General features: G+C 44.9%; 2 protein-coding genes across 2 annotated transcripts in view; one reads left to right on the top strand and one right to left on the bottom strand.

The window, feature by feature from the left end:
* Positions 1-22,418, bottom strand: part of APBA1 (amyloid beta precursor protein binding family A member 1) — a 567,069-nt gene that overhangs the window by 371,971 nt on the left and 172,680 nt on the right. The window lies entirely within an intron of this gene.
* Positions 1-22,418, top strand: part of ENTREP1 (endosomal transmembrane epsin interactor 1) — a 51,158-nt gene that overhangs the window by 17,303 nt on the left and 11,437 nt on the right. The window contains exons 4-8 of the mRNA XM_075278328.1: positions 1,488-1,616; positions 15,074-15,181; positions 16,901-17,034; positions 20,191-20,320; positions 21,373-21,445. Coding sequence (XP_075134429.1) covers positions 1,488-1,616; positions 15,074-15,181; positions 16,901-17,034; positions 20,191-20,320; positions 21,373-21,445 — 574 coding nt within the window. The remainder of the gene's footprint in view (positions 1-1,487; positions 1,617-15,073; positions 15,182-16,900; positions 17,035-20,190; positions 20,321-21,372; positions 21,446-22,418) is intronic.

Below are 22,418 nucleotides of genomic sequence, written 5' to 3'. Positions count from 1 at the left end.
TCCTTCGGTATGTGGAACTGTGTGTGGATGCACGTATCTAATCCTTCAGTGTGTGGAACTGTGTGCAGACGTGTGTATCTAATCCTCTGGCGTGTGATACTGTGTGCTGATCTGTGTATCTAATCCTCTGATGCGTGTATCTCAGTTTGGATATCAGTGTTGGGTTGTGTATGTGGAGTGACCGTTTTTATTGCAGTTGGAATATGAGTGAAAGACTTGCAGGTTTGTACTGGCTGGGGGGAGGAGACATTGTGTTTGGAATGCTATATCTCAGCAACGGTACTTCCGAGCAAGTTGGAGTCTCGTCTTAAACCTTCCCGGATACCTGAAGTATCTGTGTACCAAATTTTGTGAAGATCGGTCTAGTCGTTTGGTCACGCATAAAGAACAGACAGACAGACAGACAGACAGACAAGAATTCATTTTTGTAAGATAGAGAGATGACAGTGCTTGGCTTTTTTTAATTTCATTTATTTTGAGTAATCTTATAATTATCAACCTATTGATCTAGAACTTTGTTTCCCAAAATGGCAATTTACCTCTGCACCCTATACCTATAAGACATGTTGTGTGAAACCTGCAACTCTGCAGAACAAAGGTTTCCTTTTGTAGGCTGAAAGCCGTTTCAAATATGAAAAATAACAAACAGCAGTTTTTCTCCTTTTTTGGAGGAACACAAAAGTATGGTATGCTACATTTCTGTAAGATATGGGGGAGGGAAGAACTCATTCTTACCTGTTGAATCGCCAGTGTCTCCCACCTTGGTCTGGTACTGCTGTTCCAGTTTGCACATTTGCGAGTGACGTCCCGGTTCCTTTACTTAGGCCACTGATGGCCTCAACAATCATGTGTGACAGAGACTTTTTCCTGGACAATCCCTCCTGTCGCATGAAAAATATTGTGCAGTCTACAGGCAGCGTGTAAAGGAGCCAAGAAAAACATATATATATCTGGGTATCGTCCCTTAAATTGCATGGAAGAAACCCCCTTCCAGCCAAAAGGGTTCCTAATAGAAAAAACAATCCAGTCTGCAAGCAATTTGTGTAGATGGAAAATGTCCTTTTATTGGAAAAGTAGTCCACCACGTAGCGGTCCTCACAGGAACCTTTCTCAGGTGCAAATGAACACATCTATTCCAGTGCAATTTATATAAGAAACCACCAATTCCAGCCCTTGTAACAAAGAACCAATCATTAGTTTCCTATAAACACCAAGTTCTATATACAACATATACTTTTATTAAAAACACATGAAACTAGGTATAAATAAGAACAATTATTAAAATATAGTGCATCAAAACTTGGCTAAAAGCACCATATTACTTACCAAAGGATGTATAATGTCCTGCTCAGCTACTGCACGTTACTTCGGCATACCAAAAACTCGAGTGTGCCTGCGTGAATTACCCAGGCTAGTGCGCAAACGTAAATGGAAAGATATGTGATAATAAGAAAAATTGTCTCTAAGTCACAATTCTCTATTTGCAGGTAGATATGACAGAAGGCAAAATCTGTGTCTGCTGTGAAGAACCTCAGGCTTCCAAATGCTTGGAGAAAGACAATGTCCTGAAGCTGGTCATGATCCACTCCTGTAATGCAGTTCATTTGTTACTCAAGGTAGTATTTCTAGACCAGTAAAAGCATTGGTTTATGTACTAAAGTTATGTCTGTACATAGGTAATAATATACTAGAGCACGAGTATTAAAGAAAAGCTGACGTCTTTTTTAAAAGTGAAAACATAAGAGCAGACAGTAATTTCTTAGTGTATGTACATTGTTTAGTATCATAACAATTTTCTTGTGTTGACCCCAAACCTCATAAACAGATAAAGAATAGAGATGAGCGAACAGTGTTCTATCGAACTCATGTTCGATCGGATATTAGGCTGTTCGGCATGTTCGAATCGAATCGAACACCGCGTGGTAAAGTGCGCCATTACTCGATTCCCCTCCCACCTTCCCTGGCGCCTTTTTTGCTCCAATAACAGCGCAGGGTAGGTGGGACAGGAACTACGACACCGGTGACGTTGAAAAAAGTTGGAAAAACCCATTGGCTGCCGAAAACATGTGACCTCTAATTTAAAAGAACAGCGCCGCCCAGGTTCGCGTCATTCTGAGCTTGCAATTCACCGGGGACGGAGGTTTCCGTCCAGCTAGCTAGGGCTTAGATTCTGGGTAGGCAGGGACAGGCTAGGATAGGAAGGAGAAGACAACCAACAGTTCTTGTAAGAGCTAAATTCCAGGGAGAAGCTTGTCAGTGTAACGTGGCACTGACGGGCTCAATCGCCGCAACCCAGCTTTCCCCGGATCCTGAATGGAATACACTGACAGTGTATTCCCGTATACCCTATATATACACCCGATCCCCGTTCCAACGGTGTGCCCCCCCACCTTCACCCCAGAAATACCCTGCAAGTCCCCTAGCAATAGAATTGGGGCTATATACACCCACTATTTTTGCTACTGCCATATAGTGCCATTGTCTGACTGGGAATTCAAAGAATATATTGGGGTTACATATAACTTCAATTCCAGGGAGAAGCTTGTCAGTGTAACGTGGCACTGACGGGCTCAATCGCCGCAACGCAGCTTTCCCAGGATCCTGAATGGAATACACTGACAGTGTATTCCCGTATACCCTATATATACCCCCGATCCCCGTTCCAACGGTGTGCCCCCCCACCTTCACCCCAGAAATACCCTGCAAGTCCCCTAGCAATAGAATTCGGGCTATATACACCCACTATTTTTGCTACTGCCATATAGTGCCATTGTCTGACTGGGAATTCAAAGAATATATTGGTGTTACAAATACCTTCAAGTCCTGCCACTACCATATAGTGTCATTGTCTGACTGGGAATTCAAAGAATATATTGGGGTTACAAATACCTTCAAGTCCTGCCACTGCCATATAGTGCCATTGTCTGACTGGGAATGCAAAGAATATATTGGGGTTACAAATACCTTCAAGTCCTGCCACTACCATATAGTGCCATTGTCTGACTGGGAATGCAAAGAATATATTGGGGTTACAAATACCTTCAAGTCCTGCCACTACCATATAGTGCCATTGTCTGACTGGGAATGCAAAGAATATATTGGGGTTACAAATACCTTCCAAGTCCTGCCACTGCCATATAGTGCCAGTTTCTCACTGGGAATGCAAAGAATATATTGGGGTTACAAATACCTTCAAGTCCTGCCACTACCATATAGTGCCATTGTCTGACTGGGAATGCCAAGAATATATTGGGGTTACAAATACCTTCAAGTCCTGCCACTGCCATATAGTGCCAGTTTGTCACTGGGAATGCAAAGAATATATTGGGGTTACAAATACCTTCAAGTCCTGCCACTACCATATAGTGCCATTGTCTGACTGGGAATTCCAAGAATATATTGGGGTTACAAATACCTTCAAGTCCTGCCACTGCCATATAGTGCCATTGTCTGACTGGGAATGCAAAGAATATATTGGGGTTACAAATACCTTCAAGTCCTGCCACTACCATATAGTGCCATTGTCTGACTGGGAATGCAAAGAATATATTGGGGTTACAAATACCTTCAAGTCCTGCCACTACCATATAGTGCCATTGTCTGACTGGGAATGCAAAGAATATATTGGGGTTACAAATACCTTCAAGTCCTGCCACTGCCATATAGTGCCAGTTTCTCACTGGGAATGCAAAGAATATATTGGGGTTACAAATACCTTCAAGTCCTGCCACTACCATATAGTGCCATTGTCTGACTGTGAATGCCAAGAATATATTGGGGTTACAAATACCTTCAAGTCATGCCACTGCCATATAGTGTCAGTTTCTCACTGGGAATTCCAAGAATATATTGGGGTTACAAATACCTTCAAGTCCTGCCACTGCCATATAGTGCCATTGTCTGACTGGGAATGTAAAGAATATATTGGGGTTACAAATACCTTCAAGTCCTGCCACTGCCATATAGTGCCAGTTTCTGAGTGGAAATTCCCCAAATAATTTGGGTATTCATTCACCCTACATCTCAGGCTCTTGCCATATTCACCCAGGTTGTCAGTGCTGCACCAGCTCGTTCCCAGACAGCTCGGCCCGAAAAACACATTACCTATATAGAGGATTTGGACAATGAAGACAACATGTTCTAGATCTAATGTCTGCACCTTCTCCAGAATTAAAATGAAGGCAGCGTTTAACTTTCAAATAGCACTGCACAAAGGAAGATCTTATCAGCTTGTCTCATGACATTCTACTAAAAAGTGTCATTTGTGTATCTTAATGTAAATATAGTTGTATAAGCTTTTTGGGTTTTAGGCACTGCCAAGTTATTTATTACCACCCGCTCCCTTATAATGATGATGACGCCAAAGTCACTGTGGGTGTTCAGAGCTCACAGCTTTGGTTGACATTTGTCTTGCTCTCTGTCGGTACCAGCTGTCTTTTTGGATACCGTAAAGTTATGTTGACTTTATTAACAGCTATAGAAGCTTTAGCCAGGTTGTGACGGTGTGTAACCCTAACAACACTAAGTGGGATACACATTAATAGTCAGTCTATGTACGCTAAACGTATCACTGAAGTAATTTTTTTTTCCCTCTCCCCTAATATAAGAAAGGAACAGACATTAGACCTAGACCGGGGTTCGAGTCTTGTAAAAATCCAGTATTATTTGTTCTCCATGATGTGAAATATGTGTTAGACTCTTGAAAAGCAACCCAAGATGAAGTCAGCCATGTGTGCCAGTGTGTTACTTGGCATGCCTTTGCTGGCCCCAACTGTAAGGGTCACTCTCCATTTCCTCCATTTTCCACTCCCCTTCACACCATTTGTGGTGAAGCAATGGGATGCACTGAAGTGCACCCTCTAGCCTCGTGTGGGACAGGGACATCAGATGCCACTCCAACCCCCTCGTCTTCCTCCGCCAGCCAACGGTGTGAAGATGAGAGAAGTGTGCTCTGAATGTTTTCTGCCTAGCAGAGGCTAGTTCTCACTTACGAAAATGGCCCCACTTTGACCTGTATATCAGGCACCATGGTGTAGGTTTCAAAGAAACATGGCACCAACAAGTTGAAAACATGGGCCATGCGTGGACCGTGTTTGAGTCTGGCAAGCTCCAGATCTGCTACCAGGTTCCAGCCATTATCACAGGCGCAAAAATGCCAGGCCCCAGGTGTAGCAGGGAAAAAAAAATGCCATCTCAGCCAGGATGGCATCCCTGACCTCGGAGGCACTGTGCTGTCTGTCCCCCAAGCTGATGAGCTTCAGCACCGCCTGCTGACGTCTCCCCACACCAGTGTTTTAGCGTTTGCCGCTAGTAGCTGGGGTTGAGGTTGCAGCGTCGTAGGGTTTCAGTCTACTCCTGCCATGAATTTTGGCCTGGGAGAGGAGATAGGCCACCCCAGTTTGCACCCGGGGACCAGACTCCACCACATTCACCCTGCCTGTCATTAAAGATAAGCACTGCAGCATCCCTGACCACAGGCGCTTGTCCATGTGTCGGTGGTCAAGTGGACCTTGCAGCAAAGCGCAGAGCTCTGGGCCCGACTGATGTTATGGGACACATGCAGGCGCAAGGCAGGGACAGCACACCAAGAGAAGTAGTAACGGCTAGGCCCAGCATAGGGAGGTGCCCCAGCTGCCATCTGCTGACGGAAGGCCTGGGTATCCAGAAGCATAAACAAACACCAACATCTCCAGGGCCAGCAGTTTATCGATGAGGCTGTTAAAGGCTTGGGCATGGGGGTGGGTTGTGTTGTACTTCTGCCTGCAATAAAAAGCTTGGGAGATGTGGAGTGGCTGGGAAGAGGCGCATGATGGTGCAGGCCAAAAGGGCGCATGAGAGTGAACTCCCCAATGTGTCAGAGATAGGTGTGTAGGTGTCCTTGCATCATATACTTGCACCATATTTGGCTTTGGAAGTTAATTTTATGCCAAAAAGTGGTTAAGACAGCGATACCTTAGCTATTCCCATTACACTGTCTATTGACAACTCCAGCACTGAAATTACCACCTTTGGAAGTGGACCACCACTTCTAAGATCCCAAAGGAAGTAGGCAAGAGATGTGCAGTGCAGAAAAAAAGATGAGAAAATAAGTGTAGGCTGTAGAGCACAGAGGGATCGGAGAGGACAGAGCTGGTGTCGGCCAGATATTCCCACAACATGCGCCTATACTTGTCCCTCCTGGTGACACTAGGCCCCTGAGTGGCAGTAATTTGTCCAGGGGGGGGGCATTAACGTGTTCCAGACCTAGGAATAAGTCTTCCAACAGGGTAGAGTTTTGCATGCCTTTGCTTCTACCCACTGTTTTTGCTGCTTAGCTTCCCTCCACATCTACACTGCTTTAGCCCCTAAACATCACCCCAGTTTATGCCTTTGCTTCTACCCTGTTTTTTTGTTGAATTAGCTTCCCTCCACATCTACACTGCTTTAGCCCCTAAACATCACCCCAGTTTATGCCTTTGCTTCTACCCTGTTTTTTTTTGTTGAATTAGCTTCCCTCCACATCTACACTGCTTTAGCCCCTAGACATCACCTCTGTCCATGTGGGGTCGGTGGCCTCGTCATCCACCAACTCCTCTTCCAATTGCGCACTGCCCCCTTACTGCAAACCGCACATGACCACAGCTTGCCCTGATGGCAACTGTGTCTCATGATCCCCACTGAGGTCCAGACAAGTCGGTGGCGGGTCCAAAACCCCAAAATTGGAAGGAAATGGCGGATGCTGCAGTATTTCTAACACCTGTTCCTGGTGCTCGGGCCTGGTCTGTGTTGTACCCTGCACCCTGCTTAACGCAGCTGCTATATCCGGAGTTGTGCTGAGCGCATGCTAATGTTTCGTGTCCAGTGCAATGGATGGGATGGGATTTCACATAAGTCTGCCACCCATGGCCACTCATGGTTGAGCAACTGAGGGAGTTGACTTTGACGAACCTGAGGGTTTTGGAGTTGGAACTACATCAAAGGTCTGTGCTGCTCACACACTCTGCTCAACATATGATATGTTTAGTGCCAGCAGTGTGGAGACGTCGCACAACAGCCATTGTTCCAGCAGGTACAGGCGTTGTAGGAGTGCATAGAGGCTAGCAGCGGCAACTATAGACTTTAAAAACTATCCGCACAAGCGCCACACTTTCACCAGTAGCTCAGGAACATTGGGGTACCTTTTTAAAAAGATTAGCAGCAATGAGTTAAAAACGTGGCCCAGGCATGGAATATGTTGCAGGCTGCCAATCTACAGAGCCGATCCCAGGTTACGGCCATTATCACACATGACAACATGCCTGGGCCCAGGTGCAGTGGCAAAAACCACATTGCCGTCTCATCGAGGATGGCATGACTCACTTTGTAGGCAGTGTGCTGTCTGGCCCCCAAGCTGATGAGCTTCAGCACGGCCCGCTGACGTCTCCCCACACCAGTGTTGCAGCGTTTCCAGCTCGTAGCTGGGGTCAATCTAACAGCGGAGGAGGAGGGTGGTGTTTCAGCCCTCCTCCCAGGAATGTTTTGTGGGGAGACAAGTCAGGAAAATTCTTGTAACAGGGGAGAGTTTTGCATCTTTGCCCTTGCTGCCTATGGACATCCCTTTGCCTCTAGCCACCATTTTCCCTGCTTTGCTTGCCTCCACATCCACACTGCTTTTGCCCCTAGACATCACCCCAGTCCATGCCTCTGCTTTTACCCCCAGTTTTTTATGCTTTGCTTCCCTCCACATCAACAATGCTTGCACCCCTAAACATCACCCCAGTTTCTGCCTGTGCTTTTCCCCAGCTTTTTTTGTCGATTTAGCTTCCCTCCACATGCACACTGCTTTTTCACCTAGACATCACCCCAGTCCATGCCTCTGCTTTTACCCCCAGATTTTTATGCTTAGCTTGCCTCCACATCCACACTGCTTTTGCCCCTACACATTACCCCTATCCATGCCTGTGCCTCTAGCCATAACTCTGCCACCCATGGAAACTCATGGTGCAGAAAGTGAGGGAGCTGACTCTGAGGAACCCTTGGGTTTTGTAGCTGGTACTCCATCAAAGGTCTCTGCTGCTCACACACCCTGCTCAACATATGGTATCTAGGGTTTGAGCGTGTGGTGACCTCGCACAACAGTAGGTGCTTCAGGCAGATGTAGGCCTTGCTGAAGTGTATTGCGGCTAGCTCCAGGTACTGTAGACTTGGGAAAGTGGGTGTCCAAGTGCCCCACTTTCACCCTTATCTCTGCTAATTTGGGGTATGTTTTTAAAAATCGTTGCACCACTACATTGAACACGTGGGCCAGGCATGGAACGTGTTGGAGGCTGGCAAGCTCCAGAGCCCTCCAACAAGACAAAAAAGCCTGGCCCCAGGGGCAGCGGGGATAAACAAATTGCCATCTCATCCAGGATGGCATCCCTGACCTCAGAGGCAGTGTGCTGTCCGTCCCCCAAGCTGATGAGCTTCAGCACGGCCTGCTGACATCTCCCCACACCAGTGTTGCAGCGTTTCCAGCTCGTAGGTGGGGTCAATCTAACAGCGGAGGAGGAGGGTGGTGTTTCAGCCCTCCTCCCAGGAATGTTGTGTGGGGAGACAAGTCAGTCTACCACATTTTGCGACCCGGTCCATGCCTCAAGTACATTCAACCACTGTGCCAAGATTAAAAGTTAGCGTCCCTGTCCGCATGCACTTGTCCATTCATAGCTGGTCACGTGGAACTTTTGGGCAAAGCGCTGAACTTAGGGACCGCCTCATGTTTGGGGAAAAGTGCTGGTGTGGACGGCACAGTGAGGTGGCGCAGTAGCCAGCAGGCCCAAAAAGGGCAGAGTGTCCACAAGCCGGGACCCCAACATCTCCTGGGCCAGAATTTTTGAGATCAGGCCGTTGAAGCCTTGGGCATGTGGGTTGTGCTGTACTTTAGCCTGGAATGAAAGGCCTGGGAGATGGGGAGTCGCATTACAAAGTGTGTAAACCACACTCAGTTTGTCCTCGACCTATACATTTAGAAATGATCTCCCCCAGCGAGGAACGTGGCCTCGATGGGGGAATTTTTCTAAGGAAGCTAGAAAAGAGGGCATCTTGGGCCTTGCTGGCTCAGGTCTAGCTTCTGTCATGCAGCTGTCTTCTGCCTCTGGACATCCCTTTGCCTCTAGCCACCTTTTTCCCTGCTTAGCTTGCCTCCACATCCACACTGCTTTTGCCCCTAGACATCACCCCAGTCCATGCCTTAGCTTGTACCCCCAGTTTTTGCTGCTTAGCTTGCCTCCACATCCACACTGCTTTTGCCCCTAGACATCACCCCAGTCCATGCCTTAGCTTGTACCCCCAGTTTTTACTGCTTAGCTTGCCTCCACATCCACACTGCTTTTGCCCCTAGACATCATCCCTATCCATGCCTCTGCCCCTAGCCATAACTCTGCCACCCCTGGAAACTCATGGTGCAGAAACTTTTGGAGCTGACTTTGAGGAACCCTTGGGTTTTGTAGATGGAACTCCATCAAAGGTCTGTGCAGCTCACACACCCTGCTCAAGATATGGTATTGTAGGGTTTCAGCGTGTGTGAATGACGGACAACAGCCTGTGTTTGGACAGATGTAGGCCTTGCTAGAGTGTTTTTAGGCTAGCAGCGACTCCTGTACACTTGCAAAAGTGGGTGCACAAGCGCCGCATTTTCAACAGTAGCTTCGGTACATTTGGGTATGTTTTAAAAAAAACGTTGCACCACTAGGTTAGACGTGGGCCTAACATGGAACGTGTTGGAGGCTGGCAAGCTCCAGAGCCGCTACCAGGTTCCAGCCATTATCACAGGCGTAAAAATACCAGGCCCCAGGTGTAGCAGGGAAAAAAAAATGCCATCTCAGCCAGGATGGCATCCCTGACCTCGGAGGCACTGTGCTGTCTGTCCCACAAGCTGATGAGCTTCAGCACCGCCTGCTGACGTCTCCCCACACCAGTGTTTTAGCATTTGCCGCTAGTAGCTGGGGTGGAGGTTGCAGCGTCGTAGGGTTTCAGTCTACTCCTGCCATGAATTTTGGCCTGGGAGAGGAGATAGGCCACCCCAGTTTGCACCCGGGGACCAGACTCCACCACATTCACCCTGCCTGTCCTTAAAGATAAGCAGCATCCCTGACCACAGGCGCTTGTCCAAGTGTCGGTGGTCAAGTGGACCTTGCAGCAAAGCGCGGAACTAAGGGCCCACCTGATGTTGAGTGACACGTGCTGGTGCAAGGCGGGGACGCCACACCGGGAGAAGTTGTGACGGATAGGGACGGCATAGTGAGGTGCCACAGTTGCCATCAGGTCCGGGAAGGCGGGAGTTTCAACAAGCCGGAACGCCAACCTCTCCTGGGCCAGCAGTTTAGCGATGTTGGCGTTCTAGGCTTGCGTGGGTGGGTGGTTAGCGGTGTATTTCTGCCGGCGCTCCAATGTCTGAGAGATGGTGGGTTGTTGTAAAGAAGCGCCAGATGGTGCCTTTGATGGTGCAGGAGAAGGAGATAAGACAGAAACAGGGGAGGATGAGGGAGAAGTCAACAAAGTGGCGGAGGCAGATGAAGTGATGTCCTGGCTCGTCCTCTGGAGTGCATCGCCAGCACTGTGAGCAGAGGCAGTGGCATGAACGGCGGGCGATGTTTGTCCTGCCGTTGCTGCCTGCCACTGATTCCAGTGCTTGGATTCCAAATGACGGTGCATTGAAGTGGTGGACAGGTTGCTCTTCTCAGGGCCCCTACTCGATTTCGAGAGGCAAATTGTGTAGACGACACTATATCTGTCCTCGGCGCATTCCTTGAAAAAACTCTACACCTTCGAGAAACGTGCCCTCGATGGGGGAGTTTTTCTGGGCTGGGTACAAAAGGGAACATCTTTGGACATTCCGGGTCTGGCCTGGCTTCGGCAAAGCAGCTGACCTCTACCTCTGGACATGTCTCTGCCTCTAGCTACCCTTTTTGGTGCTGCACCTGCCTCAACATCCACACTACTTTCCCAGCTTGATATCCGCCTTGTCCAGGTGGGGTCGGTGTCCTCGTCGTCCACCACCTCCTCTTCCAACTCCTGTCTCGCCTCCTCCTCCTGCACAATGCGCATGTCAACTGGCTGCCCTGACAGCAACTGCGTCTCATCGTCATCGATGAGGGTGGGTTGCTGGTCATCCGCCACCAAATCGACCGGAGATGGAGGAGACTCTAGTGTTTGAGCATCTGGACACAGATACTCGTCTGTTAGGTCCGTGGAATCGCAAAATGGAGGGGCAGGTTGCGGTACAGTCAAAGGAAGGGAGAACAGCTCTGGGGAGCAGGGACAGTTGGGGTTATTGTTCTGGGAAGATTGGGAATTTTGGGTGGAAGGAGGACAAGACTGTTGGGTAACAGGAGGTAGAGGCTGACTGGCTGGTGGACAATGTGCTTTAAGCGTTATCCGACAGCCATTGCAAGACCTGTTCCTGGTTCTCGGGCCTACTAAGGTTTGTACCATTCAGCCTAGTTAATGTGGAACTTTTGTGCAAAGTGCAGAACTTAGGGTCCGCCTGATGTTAAGGGACACACGCTGGTACAAGGCTCAACTCACCCTAAGTGCCAAAAACACTGCTGGTGCAAGGCTCTACTCATGCCAAGGGCCTCAATCTCTGCTGGTAGCTCAGCTTAAGGTCCTGTAACTTTGTTTGGAAGGGCTCATGTTAAGGGCTAGAAAAGTGAATTTTGGAAGGTCTTACCACATCACACACACACACACACACACACACACACACACACACACACACACACACTCAAAATGACAGTTAAGGGTGAGGGCTTTTGGATTTCCCATTGTCTATTCCATCCGTGGTTGTCATGGGGAACGTGATTTAAAGGGGTGGTTGTTACTGTTTGTTGAGCTTAAATTGGGGTTTGTGTCCATCCATTTGGGGGAGTAAAGAAGGTTTCCAGGTATTTTCACACTTTGATAGAGGTTTTTTTGAATGTGTAAAGTGTGTAGTTGTTAGGCTGTGATGTTGGGGTAATAGAGGGTCTTTGGTGTGTTAGATGCCCCCAGACATGCTTCCCCTGCTGTCCCAGTGTCATTCCAGAGGTGTTGGCATCATTTCCTGGGGTGTCATAGTGGACTTGGTGACCCTCCAGACACGGATTTGGGTTTCCCCCTTAACGAGTATATGTTCCCCATAGACTATAATGGGGTTCGAAACCTGTTCGAACACACGAACATTGAGCGGCTGTTCGATTCGAGTTTCGAACCTCGAACATTTTAGTGTTCGCTCATCTCTAATAAAGAACCTTCCTGACAAGTCTGTTTTAGTAACTTCTTGCATTCTCCATGAAAGATACATTCTGAAACATTCTTCAAATCTCAAACTCTGCATGAATTGTATATTACTCCTCTCGCAAATCTATGAATAAATTGATAATTCACCGATTCCCTTGTCAAAGCCTTTGTCCTACCTAAGCTGACACTGTCCAGTCTCTGCTGACAACCAGAGTATGCAGGGATAGCCCCCATTCTGGTTTGCCTGACCTAAAGAGATATATCTGCTGGCAGTTATCAATATATCTGTCAATATCTAACTAAGAAAAGCAATGTAATAGCGGCGGCATTAGAAGTGTCTCTCTTGGCGTTTGCTTTGTTTTTTATTTTGCACTAAACCATTTACAAAGCTCTTCTTTTTGCCGCTTAAAATCCTGCAATTCTTAGGATGTTTGTAATTGATTCAGGACTTCTGGCTAGAATCTCAGATAGTATCTTACTGTATATTAGCCCTGTCAGGAACAGATTGACCTTCCTGTTATACGAGACAAAGAAGCTGATTTGTGCTCTAATGTTCCAGGAACTTGCTACGCGTCTTCATTTACCAATAGTCTATGCTGACACGGCACACTTGAAAGTCTAATAAAGGTTAGATTGCTGCAGTCTATAGCAGTGTGGTCATTGTTTGGCTTTCCATTGTGCAGCTGTATGTCATGATTTGCAGGGATTGTTCCACCAATGCAAATGGAAACAAGTAATCAGAATATACCATTAGGCTGAGGTCCCACATTATAGAAACACCGTTTATTTTGTCATTGCAGATTTTTTGTTGTTGATTTTGCTGAAAGAAGCAGGAATAATATTTAGGCCTCCTCAAATTCCACCTAAACCTGCCTTCCATTCATTTCAGTGGGAGGCATAGCTTGTTTGTTTTCTGCTAGCTGATTTTTTCCAGAAAAAAATAAGTATCCTGCTTGTTCTTTAGGTGGATTCTGCCTGAAAGCTCCCACTGAAATGAATTAGAGGTGGAAAAATACAGCACAGAATTTGACGCTGAATTTCTCATGATCTCCTTGTGAAATCTGGCAAAATTAATAAAGGCAAAATACAGTAGTAGGTGTCAGGGTCTGGGGTTGCTAGGTGGGGTGGCATAGACAGAAAAGTCCAGATTCTTTAATTGAAAAACAAATGTAGAGTTTATTTTCACTCAAAAAGGTAGTGCAGCAACAAAAGGAAACAATACAAAAATAAATCCCTGCCGGCTAGGCTCTAACTAAACATAGAATAGGTTACCTCACCTAGAATAACAGAAATCCAAAAGCCAGTAGAATCACTTAGGACACAGCTCCAAAAATATGACCTCTCTGTCAGCTCTCCAGCCAAGCTCTGTCCCAGTCTGCTGCTGGAGCTGACTTCTTAAGCCTCCTTGACAAGGAGACTCTCTGCAGCTGAGTCGCTGCCGGAACATCCTTAAAGTGTGGACTGGAGGGGGGTGGAATGACAGGTTCCACTACCAACCTACCTGTCATTCCTAAAAATCCACCCAATACTGAGCATTTACCAAAATGCTCAGCAGACGAAAGTTGTCTGCTGAGAACAAACATTCCTGGAGTTTTCTCATCTCACCCACCTGAGTAGTCTGGGTGAGATGTACACCCCCTCCATTACCTGACCAGCCATCGGCTTACATAGGGTATGTTCACACGGCAGAAACCTTTTCCGCCATGTGACTTTTCTGTGTGACTAGCCACAACGGGATGCTGATGCAGTGCATCAGTGTCCTGTCGCGGCATCCCACTCCTGATTAGGCCTGAAAGAATAGGCTGAAAAAAATTGCTAGCGGGAAAAAAAAGCTAGTGACTCCCATTGAAATGACGTCAAAATCCGCCTGCAAAAAACTCTGTGTGAACATACCCGTACTGTTCTCCAAATTCTGCTTCAAATTCAGAAGCAAATCAGCTTCAAATTCAGTGTTAAAATCCTCGTTGCTTTTTCACAAACTGAAATCTACTTCAAATTACTGAAGCAGAAATTTTCTGCTTGATAAATACAGCGTCAAATTCCTATGTGTGAACACCCCCTTAACCCTTTAATGCTATTTCACCTATATGCATGTCAGGGAATGTGGTTACTTATCGCATTCCCACGTGCATATACGTGATGGTGATCTCGCGGGCTTGGAAGTAGGGTGCTTTATTTACATCAATACTGTTTGGTATGGTTCAAAAAAATAGGCTGTTTTCTTTTACTCTTCCTCTCACCTCTCCAAAGACTTCTATGTAATCTGATCTGTTTGTGAGCTGCAAACCCATCTTCACTGATGACCGATCTTTTATCTGTCAGTAAATTGAGCAGTTTAGAGGGGGAACAGGAAAAAAGTCTAATAATAGAGCAAAAAAGCATTTTTCTCTGATTAAAAATATTACAAAGTTTTTTGTATTCACTCATACTATTGATTTATGAAAAAACTTAAACCATGGGGGACAATTTTTTAAGATTGTTGTTGCTCACGCTAGTCTTCGTAAAGTTCCTGACTGACACAAGGCACTGCCGAAGTTTTAAGAGGCCTCTTAATAAATCAGGCACACTTCTGTGTGCCATAATGAAAATCTATGCCAGTCAGGAACTCATGCCAGTTTTTTCCACAACTCGCTCTCTGCCCTGCTTCACCCACTTTAAAGTAGCGAGTAAGATGCAGAACGAAATATGTGGTAAGAAAAGGCTATACGCCAAAGATATGCTACAGTAACAGCGATCTACACAAGAAAGTTTGTCCCACAAATTTTGAAATACATGAAATATCTTGCAGAATACATATTACTATAATGTTTATACAAAATGTGCTTAGATTTATTGAACATTTTTATTATTTCTGTAGAAAGTGTTCTTTGCCCTTTGTGCCTTGAATGCTTTGACAACCACTGTGTGCCTGGTCGCAGCTGCCTTACGTTACCTGCAACTCCTGACCACTAGAAGACCCTGCACAGTAAGTGAGTGGACAGTTTACTAACCTATATATATAATATAAAAGGAATAACTGACAACTGAGTATATAGGATGCATTTTTGCGCTAAGTAAAGATTCTGGGGGAATTTGCTAACTCATCTATACCAGTTTTCTGATGTACATGGGCATTAAAGGGATTCTACCATTAAACTACCTTTTTTTCTAATGAACACGTCGGAATAGCCTTAGGAAAGGCTATTCGTCTCCTACCTTTAGACGTGGTCTCCACCCCGCCGTTCCGTAGAAATACCGGTTTTAACCGGTATGCAAATGAGCTCTCCGCAGCAATGAGGGCGGGCCCCAGCGCTGAAACACCGATGAGCGCGTCCCCATTGCTGCCCGAGAGCTCTTTCCTGCGCTGCCTCCTTGTTCTGCAGCAACTCCGCCTCTCGACCACGTCTAAAGGTAGGAGACAAATAGCCTTTCTTAAGGCTATTCCAACGTGGTAAATAGAAAAAATAGTAGTTTAATGGTAGAATCCCTTTAATGTGGCGCATCTTTGGCACACATCGTTTTCTTTTGCCAAAGATGCAACACACCGTTTTTTCTGTGCCCTGACAGGGTGTGGAGAGAAGCAGCCGTGAGGTCCATTACTAGTCAGTAGAATTAGTGACACATTGGGGCAGATAACCTAATAAAAATGCACCAGAATTATGGTGTCATTTGCTCAAAAAAATTGGCTTTACACTTCATTTTCTATGTGTTTTAGACACTTTCTAAGAGTTTCTGCACCTTGACCCTAGATGGGCAGGGCTTGTGAAAAATGGAAAGAGCTTGGGGCAACATGTTGGCTCAGGGCTCGTTCACATCTGCGCCCAGGACTCCGTTCTGCTTGTTTCCATTTCCTGCACAAAACAGGGCAGAAGACGGAAACCTGCCGGCATCTTTCAAACCCATTCATTTGAATGGGTTTGAAAAGTGTCCGGCCATGAGCGCTGTTGAGCATTTTATGCTCTCCGCGGCAAAACCGTTTTGTTTTTTTAAACCGGACACAGAGTCAGTACTCTGTGTCCGGTTTAAAAAAAACGGTTTCACCGCGCAGAGCTCAAAACACTCACTGACACTCACGGCCGGACTCGGCATGACAGGTTTCTGTCTTCTGCCGGCAGAAGACGGAAACTTAATACGGAGTGCCGAACGCTGGTGTGAACCCAGCGTCAGTGGTTAGCACTGTAGCCTTGCAGCACTGCAGTCCTGGGTTTGATTCCTACCAAGAACAACGTCTGCAAGGAGTTTGTGTGATACTCCATAGACATACTACATTATTTTAAAAAAATGGAAGGAGCTTAATATGCAATACAGGACATCAAACAATGTGTTAACATTTAAGAGCATTTTTATATCAGAAATAAAGCCAACTAATAAATGGAGTAAAGTGAGAGTAAACAGTGTAAAAATATGCCAGATTTATGAGACAGCATTAGACACAAGTCATATAGTATTAGTTTATCTGCCCCGATATGAGAGTTAGAAAACAAAATATCCAATAACTAAACTCACTAGAAAAACTATAGATTGATACTTGAAAAATTATTCAGATTAAACTGTGAAAGGAAATAGCAAATATTATCAAAGGTAACTGCAGTATTCTGCACCACAATGTGGAGATATATAGATGACAGTTTGTGCCAAATAAGAATACAATTTGTAACTCATTTTTAGGTTTAATGATGATTTTCCATACTTGTATTGTTATTAGGATGAGTCCCAAGTCTCTGTAGAGGAAGCTGAAGAGCAGGATAGGCAGCCAGAGTATGATGATTTTGTTCCACCTGCCCCTCCCCCTTCATACTTTTCAACATTCTTTACTAATACTCCGAGAATGAGTCATAGGTAAGTGATATTTGTTTTCTACAGCTCATGATCTCATGGTCTAGTCTTTGATACTCACTTTTTCTTCAGTATAGATTGTAGATTTAATATTTATGTATTTCCAAAGTCCATATTCATATGAATTTGGTAAAATATGTTGTATTAGTATATGCAAATTACATGAAAACTAGGACAGCACTCTAAAAATAGTGTGACTATACAAAATTTCTATGAATACTGCGTGTGCAGTAATATTCGTATGTGCTGCATGAAGGCCAGGAATAAACAATGTCCAAAAATAAAGTTTGTAAACCAAGTCAGGCAAAGAAGATAAAATATAGACATGAAAATGTCTAATATCACGTACATCACGTGGCAGAATAGCATTGCTTAAGTCCAATGTGCTTTGCTGTTAAGTTAGGAGCAGATGTTTTAGTAGTATTTACATATAATTATATTAATTGCTTCTGTTGGCAATGAATACATTTGCTCTTCTTCTCTGGATCATTCAGTACTTGATCCTGTGTTAGTCTACAACAGGGGTACTCACACTTTTCTAGCATGTGAGCTACTTTATAAACTGACCAAGGGATAAGATTTACTACCCACTTCTTGTGGGCGGGGTCGGGATGGGCCTGTGGGCGGGGCGTGTCTGTGGGCAGGGCAGAGCAGGAGACAGCGGCGTTCAGGGATCCCCGATGTCTGCTTGTTCACAGCGCAGGCTGAGAGTTATCTCTGGACACTGGCAGGCTGGGGCTGGGGCTGCGGCAGCCCCGCCTGCCAGTGTCCATAGATGACTCTCAGGCTACTCTGTGAACAAGCAGCACCCCAGCTCCCTTCATCCCTAAGAGCAGGGAGCGCGTCATCCCACGGAGCTGCTGCTGCCCGGCCTGCAAGTGTCCGGAGTGCTTGTTCACAGCGCAGGCTGAGAGTCATCTCCGGACACTTGCAGACGGGGCCTGCAGACATCGGGGATCCCTGGTTGCATTCCGCGATCGACCCATACGTCCTTCGTGATCGACCAGTAGATCGCGATCGACGTATTGGGCACCCCTGGTCTACAACATTTCACATACAAATACTTACACAGAATGCAGTAAATACTAGTGTAATACCATTATAAGGAATAAGGGAGTTAATAAAGACATTGCATTCATACATTTCACAAGGTTGTGGAGTTGGTAAGCCAAACTACCAACTCCTCTATTTTTCCACAGCCTGATGCTGACTCCTGCTCCAGTTTCTTTATAAATGGCTGACAGCCATTGTCAGACAAAAGCATTAAAAATCATAAAGAACCCCTAATGATTCACTTCTTAGAAAGTAAGTTTATAGCAAGATAAGCTCTTGCTTAATTATGCAATTTCAGTATAATATAATTTAAAATAATTATTAAAATTGGAAAAAAGTTACCAACTCGAACTCCACCCAAAAGTGGTTCCAGCTTCGATTCCACAGCCCTGACATTCCATCATGCCGAATAAAATATACTCCAATGAAGTAGGGTGTTATGGAATTGCTAGTTGAGCAATTCCTGCTGAAACGAGGGAGGAAGGAAAAGACAGTGACAGTGGGTCCTACACCTGACCCCAGCCCCTGTCCCTACCTACTTGCCACAACTGTCCTAATGAAAGGGACCACTGGACGACTGTCCCTTCTCTAAATAAGTGAAACACATAACAGGACAAGACAAAACAACACAGAAGCAGAGTCAGCAAGCCGATGTCAAACTAAAGAGACAAGTAGTACCAAATCAAAATCCAAAAGAGTAGTCACAAGAAGAGCCACTGGTCAGAAGTCAAGAAGTACAATACCATAAGAGCAAGTACAACGCTTAGCAAGGACAGAGTCTCAATAGCTAGCAAACCTGTATGGGCTGATAACCTGTTTATAGGAAATCCAGAACCCATCCCAGACTTGATTGCTACATCAGCTATCAATCACAAAGGTAAGACTAAGATTAACTATTAGTGGAGCAGAGGGAAACCAAGGTGAAGGAGATGGGTGTGGTGGAAAATCAATTACAGAGATGAGAGGATAGAGCAATGTTCAGACAGAGCAACAAGAACCTAAAGCAAGGAATTATCACTGAACACGCCTTTTGCGCCTCAGCGTGCGAGTGGAGGACGGTGTGGAGACCCAAATAAGCAGAGACATTACATAGGGTTTACTTATCTAACAAAATAAAAACTAGTTGTGCTAGGTTCACACTAGTGACAGGTGTTTGTTCTTCTGGTTCAGCAGAGGACCAGAAGAATAGCCAAATGGACTGCTAAAATAACGGACACCAACGGAGCTCAAGAGGCTCCTTTGACTATAATGGTGTCCGTTGGATGTCTGTTCTTTGGATGATTGGAATCACTGTGAAAAACAGTTGCACTTGTAAGATTTTTTCATTTTCTGTTTTTATACAGACACTGTAATGGAGTCTCTGACGCAGATGTGTTCCTAGGCTTATCCCCTTACTGCTATATAATAAGATAAGATAATCCTTTAATAGTCCCACAATGGGGACATTTCAGTGATTACAGTTTCATAGATGGTGCAGTAGTATATAACAAGAGAGAAACACATACAAGCTCATGGCAGATAGAGAAATCCTAGGAATCATAGCAACGAAAAAGGAAAGAAACACAGACACACTGCAGGATCATTTAGTTCTCTTTGTGGACTGATGTTAATAATACAGCCGACTGTGGTTAGAGGACATGAGGAGGTGGGTCACAGCATGTAGATATAACAGGCAGAAACGTTTTTTTGCAGAGGTGGGGGACATATGCAGCTATCACGATAACATGTGGCAGTTCCTTTGGTAGGTAGGGAGATCTCATGCTCACAGCTGATAGTTCGGTATCTTGCACCAGCACTATTGTCCATTAACCACAAAGAATGCCCCAAATATCCTTCATCACAAGCCCTCCTCCCCTTTCTTCTTACCACTGTGTTCTACTGCCCAAAGAAGTCTGAAGCCATCCAAGTAGACAGGGTGCTGCTCTCTTGCCAAGCTTCCATAAACTCATGGGTAGGTGGGTGATGGTAGGTTCCCAGGTTGTAACAGAGTCCCACGTGTCCACAGTAATAGAAATAAATCGCAGTCAGCTGTAGGCTATCTGGTATGCCTACCACTCAGAGCCCCCAACTAAATATATTAATTTACTTCTATGTCTTCTCTTTTAGAATGGTTGGTAATGAGGTGATTCCCCTTCCACACATTTATGGCTCCAGATTCAAAGGGGTTGAAGTGTTCTGCCCTGTGGATCCTCCTCCACCATATGAATCTGTGGTTAGAGAAAGTCATTCACTAGAGGTAACTATAGTTATTAGAAATAAGAATTAAAGGAAGTCTGTCACCAAAATTAGATATCAATTTAGCAAATAGTTAGGGTTACCTAAATCAAGTGCAGTTTTCCTCTTGTGAATCTTTGTCTCCATTGCTGAGATATTGCTGGGTTGTTTGTTTTTTTTTATTTAATTTGCAAATCAGCTCTTTGGAACAATTGGGGCATTGCTGCATACCTCTTTGAAGCAATAGTGATCCCCTCATTGCTCCAAGAAGTTCATGAACATGTTAACAAAAATAGCAATATCCCAACAATGGAGTCACTGATTCACAAGGGAAATACACTATTGGATTCAGGTGGCCCTCACTTGAACTATCTGTGGGGCTATGTTGATATACTGGATTCTGATGACATTCCCTTTAATATTTACTGATGTTCTACCAATGTCTAATCTTTGTCTCTCAGTAGACCCCTATCTGTCCTCCATAGTGTGGACACTTGGCCAAACATCTATTTTAGCTTACAGTGTTATCTGAACACATTACAGACGTGAGTTAACATCATCTATAAAATAAGTCATGTTATTTTATACTTATGTAAGTTTACACTGTATGTACCTGTCACTTTTTTAAATATAAAGTTGATAAGTATTAGGCAAAATGTATTATATTCTTATTAGATATACTGAGGAACATCAATGGTCAAATGCTGTGGTACAACATGAAAAATAAAAAGTGCTGCAAATTGTATAAAATAAATAAATAACCACCTATTGTTTCTCCCGCCGATCCAGCAGTGTTGCTGCTGCTGTCCATCCAGTCTTTGCTTACAATTGGCCAACACGTGACCACAACTGCCAATCAGTTGCTGCGGTGGTCACATGGTATACTACTGGCCCAATGGCTCGAATCACTGGTTTATACAATTTGCAGCTGTTTTCTTTTCTTTTAATAGTAGGATGTTAACCCCTTTATTGCTATTAGCATAGACAGTATCTTTCTTCTTTAACTTGCTAATATAATTGCTTTTATCATTAGATGTATTCTTTTAACACACAATTTCTCAATATTATTTAAAGGAAACAAATTTGGAAGCCACAAGCAGTGCGCCAGAAGCAACCATGGCACTGCCCAGAATGCCGAGCACATCAGGTGGGTAGAAATATGCAAAGAATAGTGAAGGTAGAAAAAGGCCACGAGGCAATCTAGTATTTGTCTTTTTCTTTTTTATTCTTGTTTTCTTATTTGTGTTTGTGTGTTTGTCACCTTTTCTATCCTAGTATTTTATTAAAGGGGTTGTCCAGAAGTACCTGTTAAATTGCTGCTGATCCATACTTTGGTGCTCTTCTGGTCCTTTGTCAGTACTTCTTTACATTCTAGCACTGCTTATGCTATTCCTTGAGACACCTGAAGCCACTCATTGGCATTATAAGTCACATGCAGTACTTACTGGTATTACTGCTGTGGCCAGTCTTGACATTGCTGCTAGAATGTACTTTACACAATGACGAGTGAATCTGAATAGACAAGGGATTCAGGTGAGTATTATTTTTGTTTGTTTTATTACATTTTCCAATTAACACCAAAAAATAAAACAGAAGTAAATCAAATAAAACATTTCTTGCGTTGTGTTTGCTGTGCAAAGCACATGTAAAGAGGAGCATTCCTGCCACTGCTTCCTCCAGGGACCGTTGTGCATGGGTGAGTTGGAAGAGGCCCACCCCCGCCGCATATGATGTTCCGTGTCTGCACAGGAGAGCCTGCTGCCACTCTTCTGCATCCATTGTCTCTGCTGCTCTACGATGAAATAGGAGAGGCCCACTGCCGCCACCGCTTTCCCTACTGTATCGGTATTGACAATGGTGGAAGCAGTGGGCCTCTCCTAGTTCATCCCAGAGCAGCAGGTGCAACAGAGACAGCGGCGGCAGCAGCTACCCCTTTTTTTCGTTTAACAATAAATGTGAATTCATGAAAAATAAGACATCCCCTGAAAAAAAGACCTAGCGCGTCTTTAGGAGCAAAAATTAATTTAAGACACTGTCTTATTTTCAGGGAAACACAGTACATACAAACCATCTTTATTAGATCCAATAATACTGAAAAACATATAGTTCACAATATGAAT

This window comes from Leptodactylus fuscus, chromosome 1 (genome assembly GCF_031893055.1).
Source record: "Leptodactylus fuscus isolate aLepFus1 chromosome 1, aLepFus1.hap2, whole genome shotgun sequence".
NCBI classification, from domain to species: Eukaryota; Metazoa; Chordata; class Amphibia; order Anura; family Leptodactylidae; genus Leptodactylus; species Leptodactylus fuscus.
This window is presented reverse-complemented; position numbering and strand designations above follow the sequence as displayed.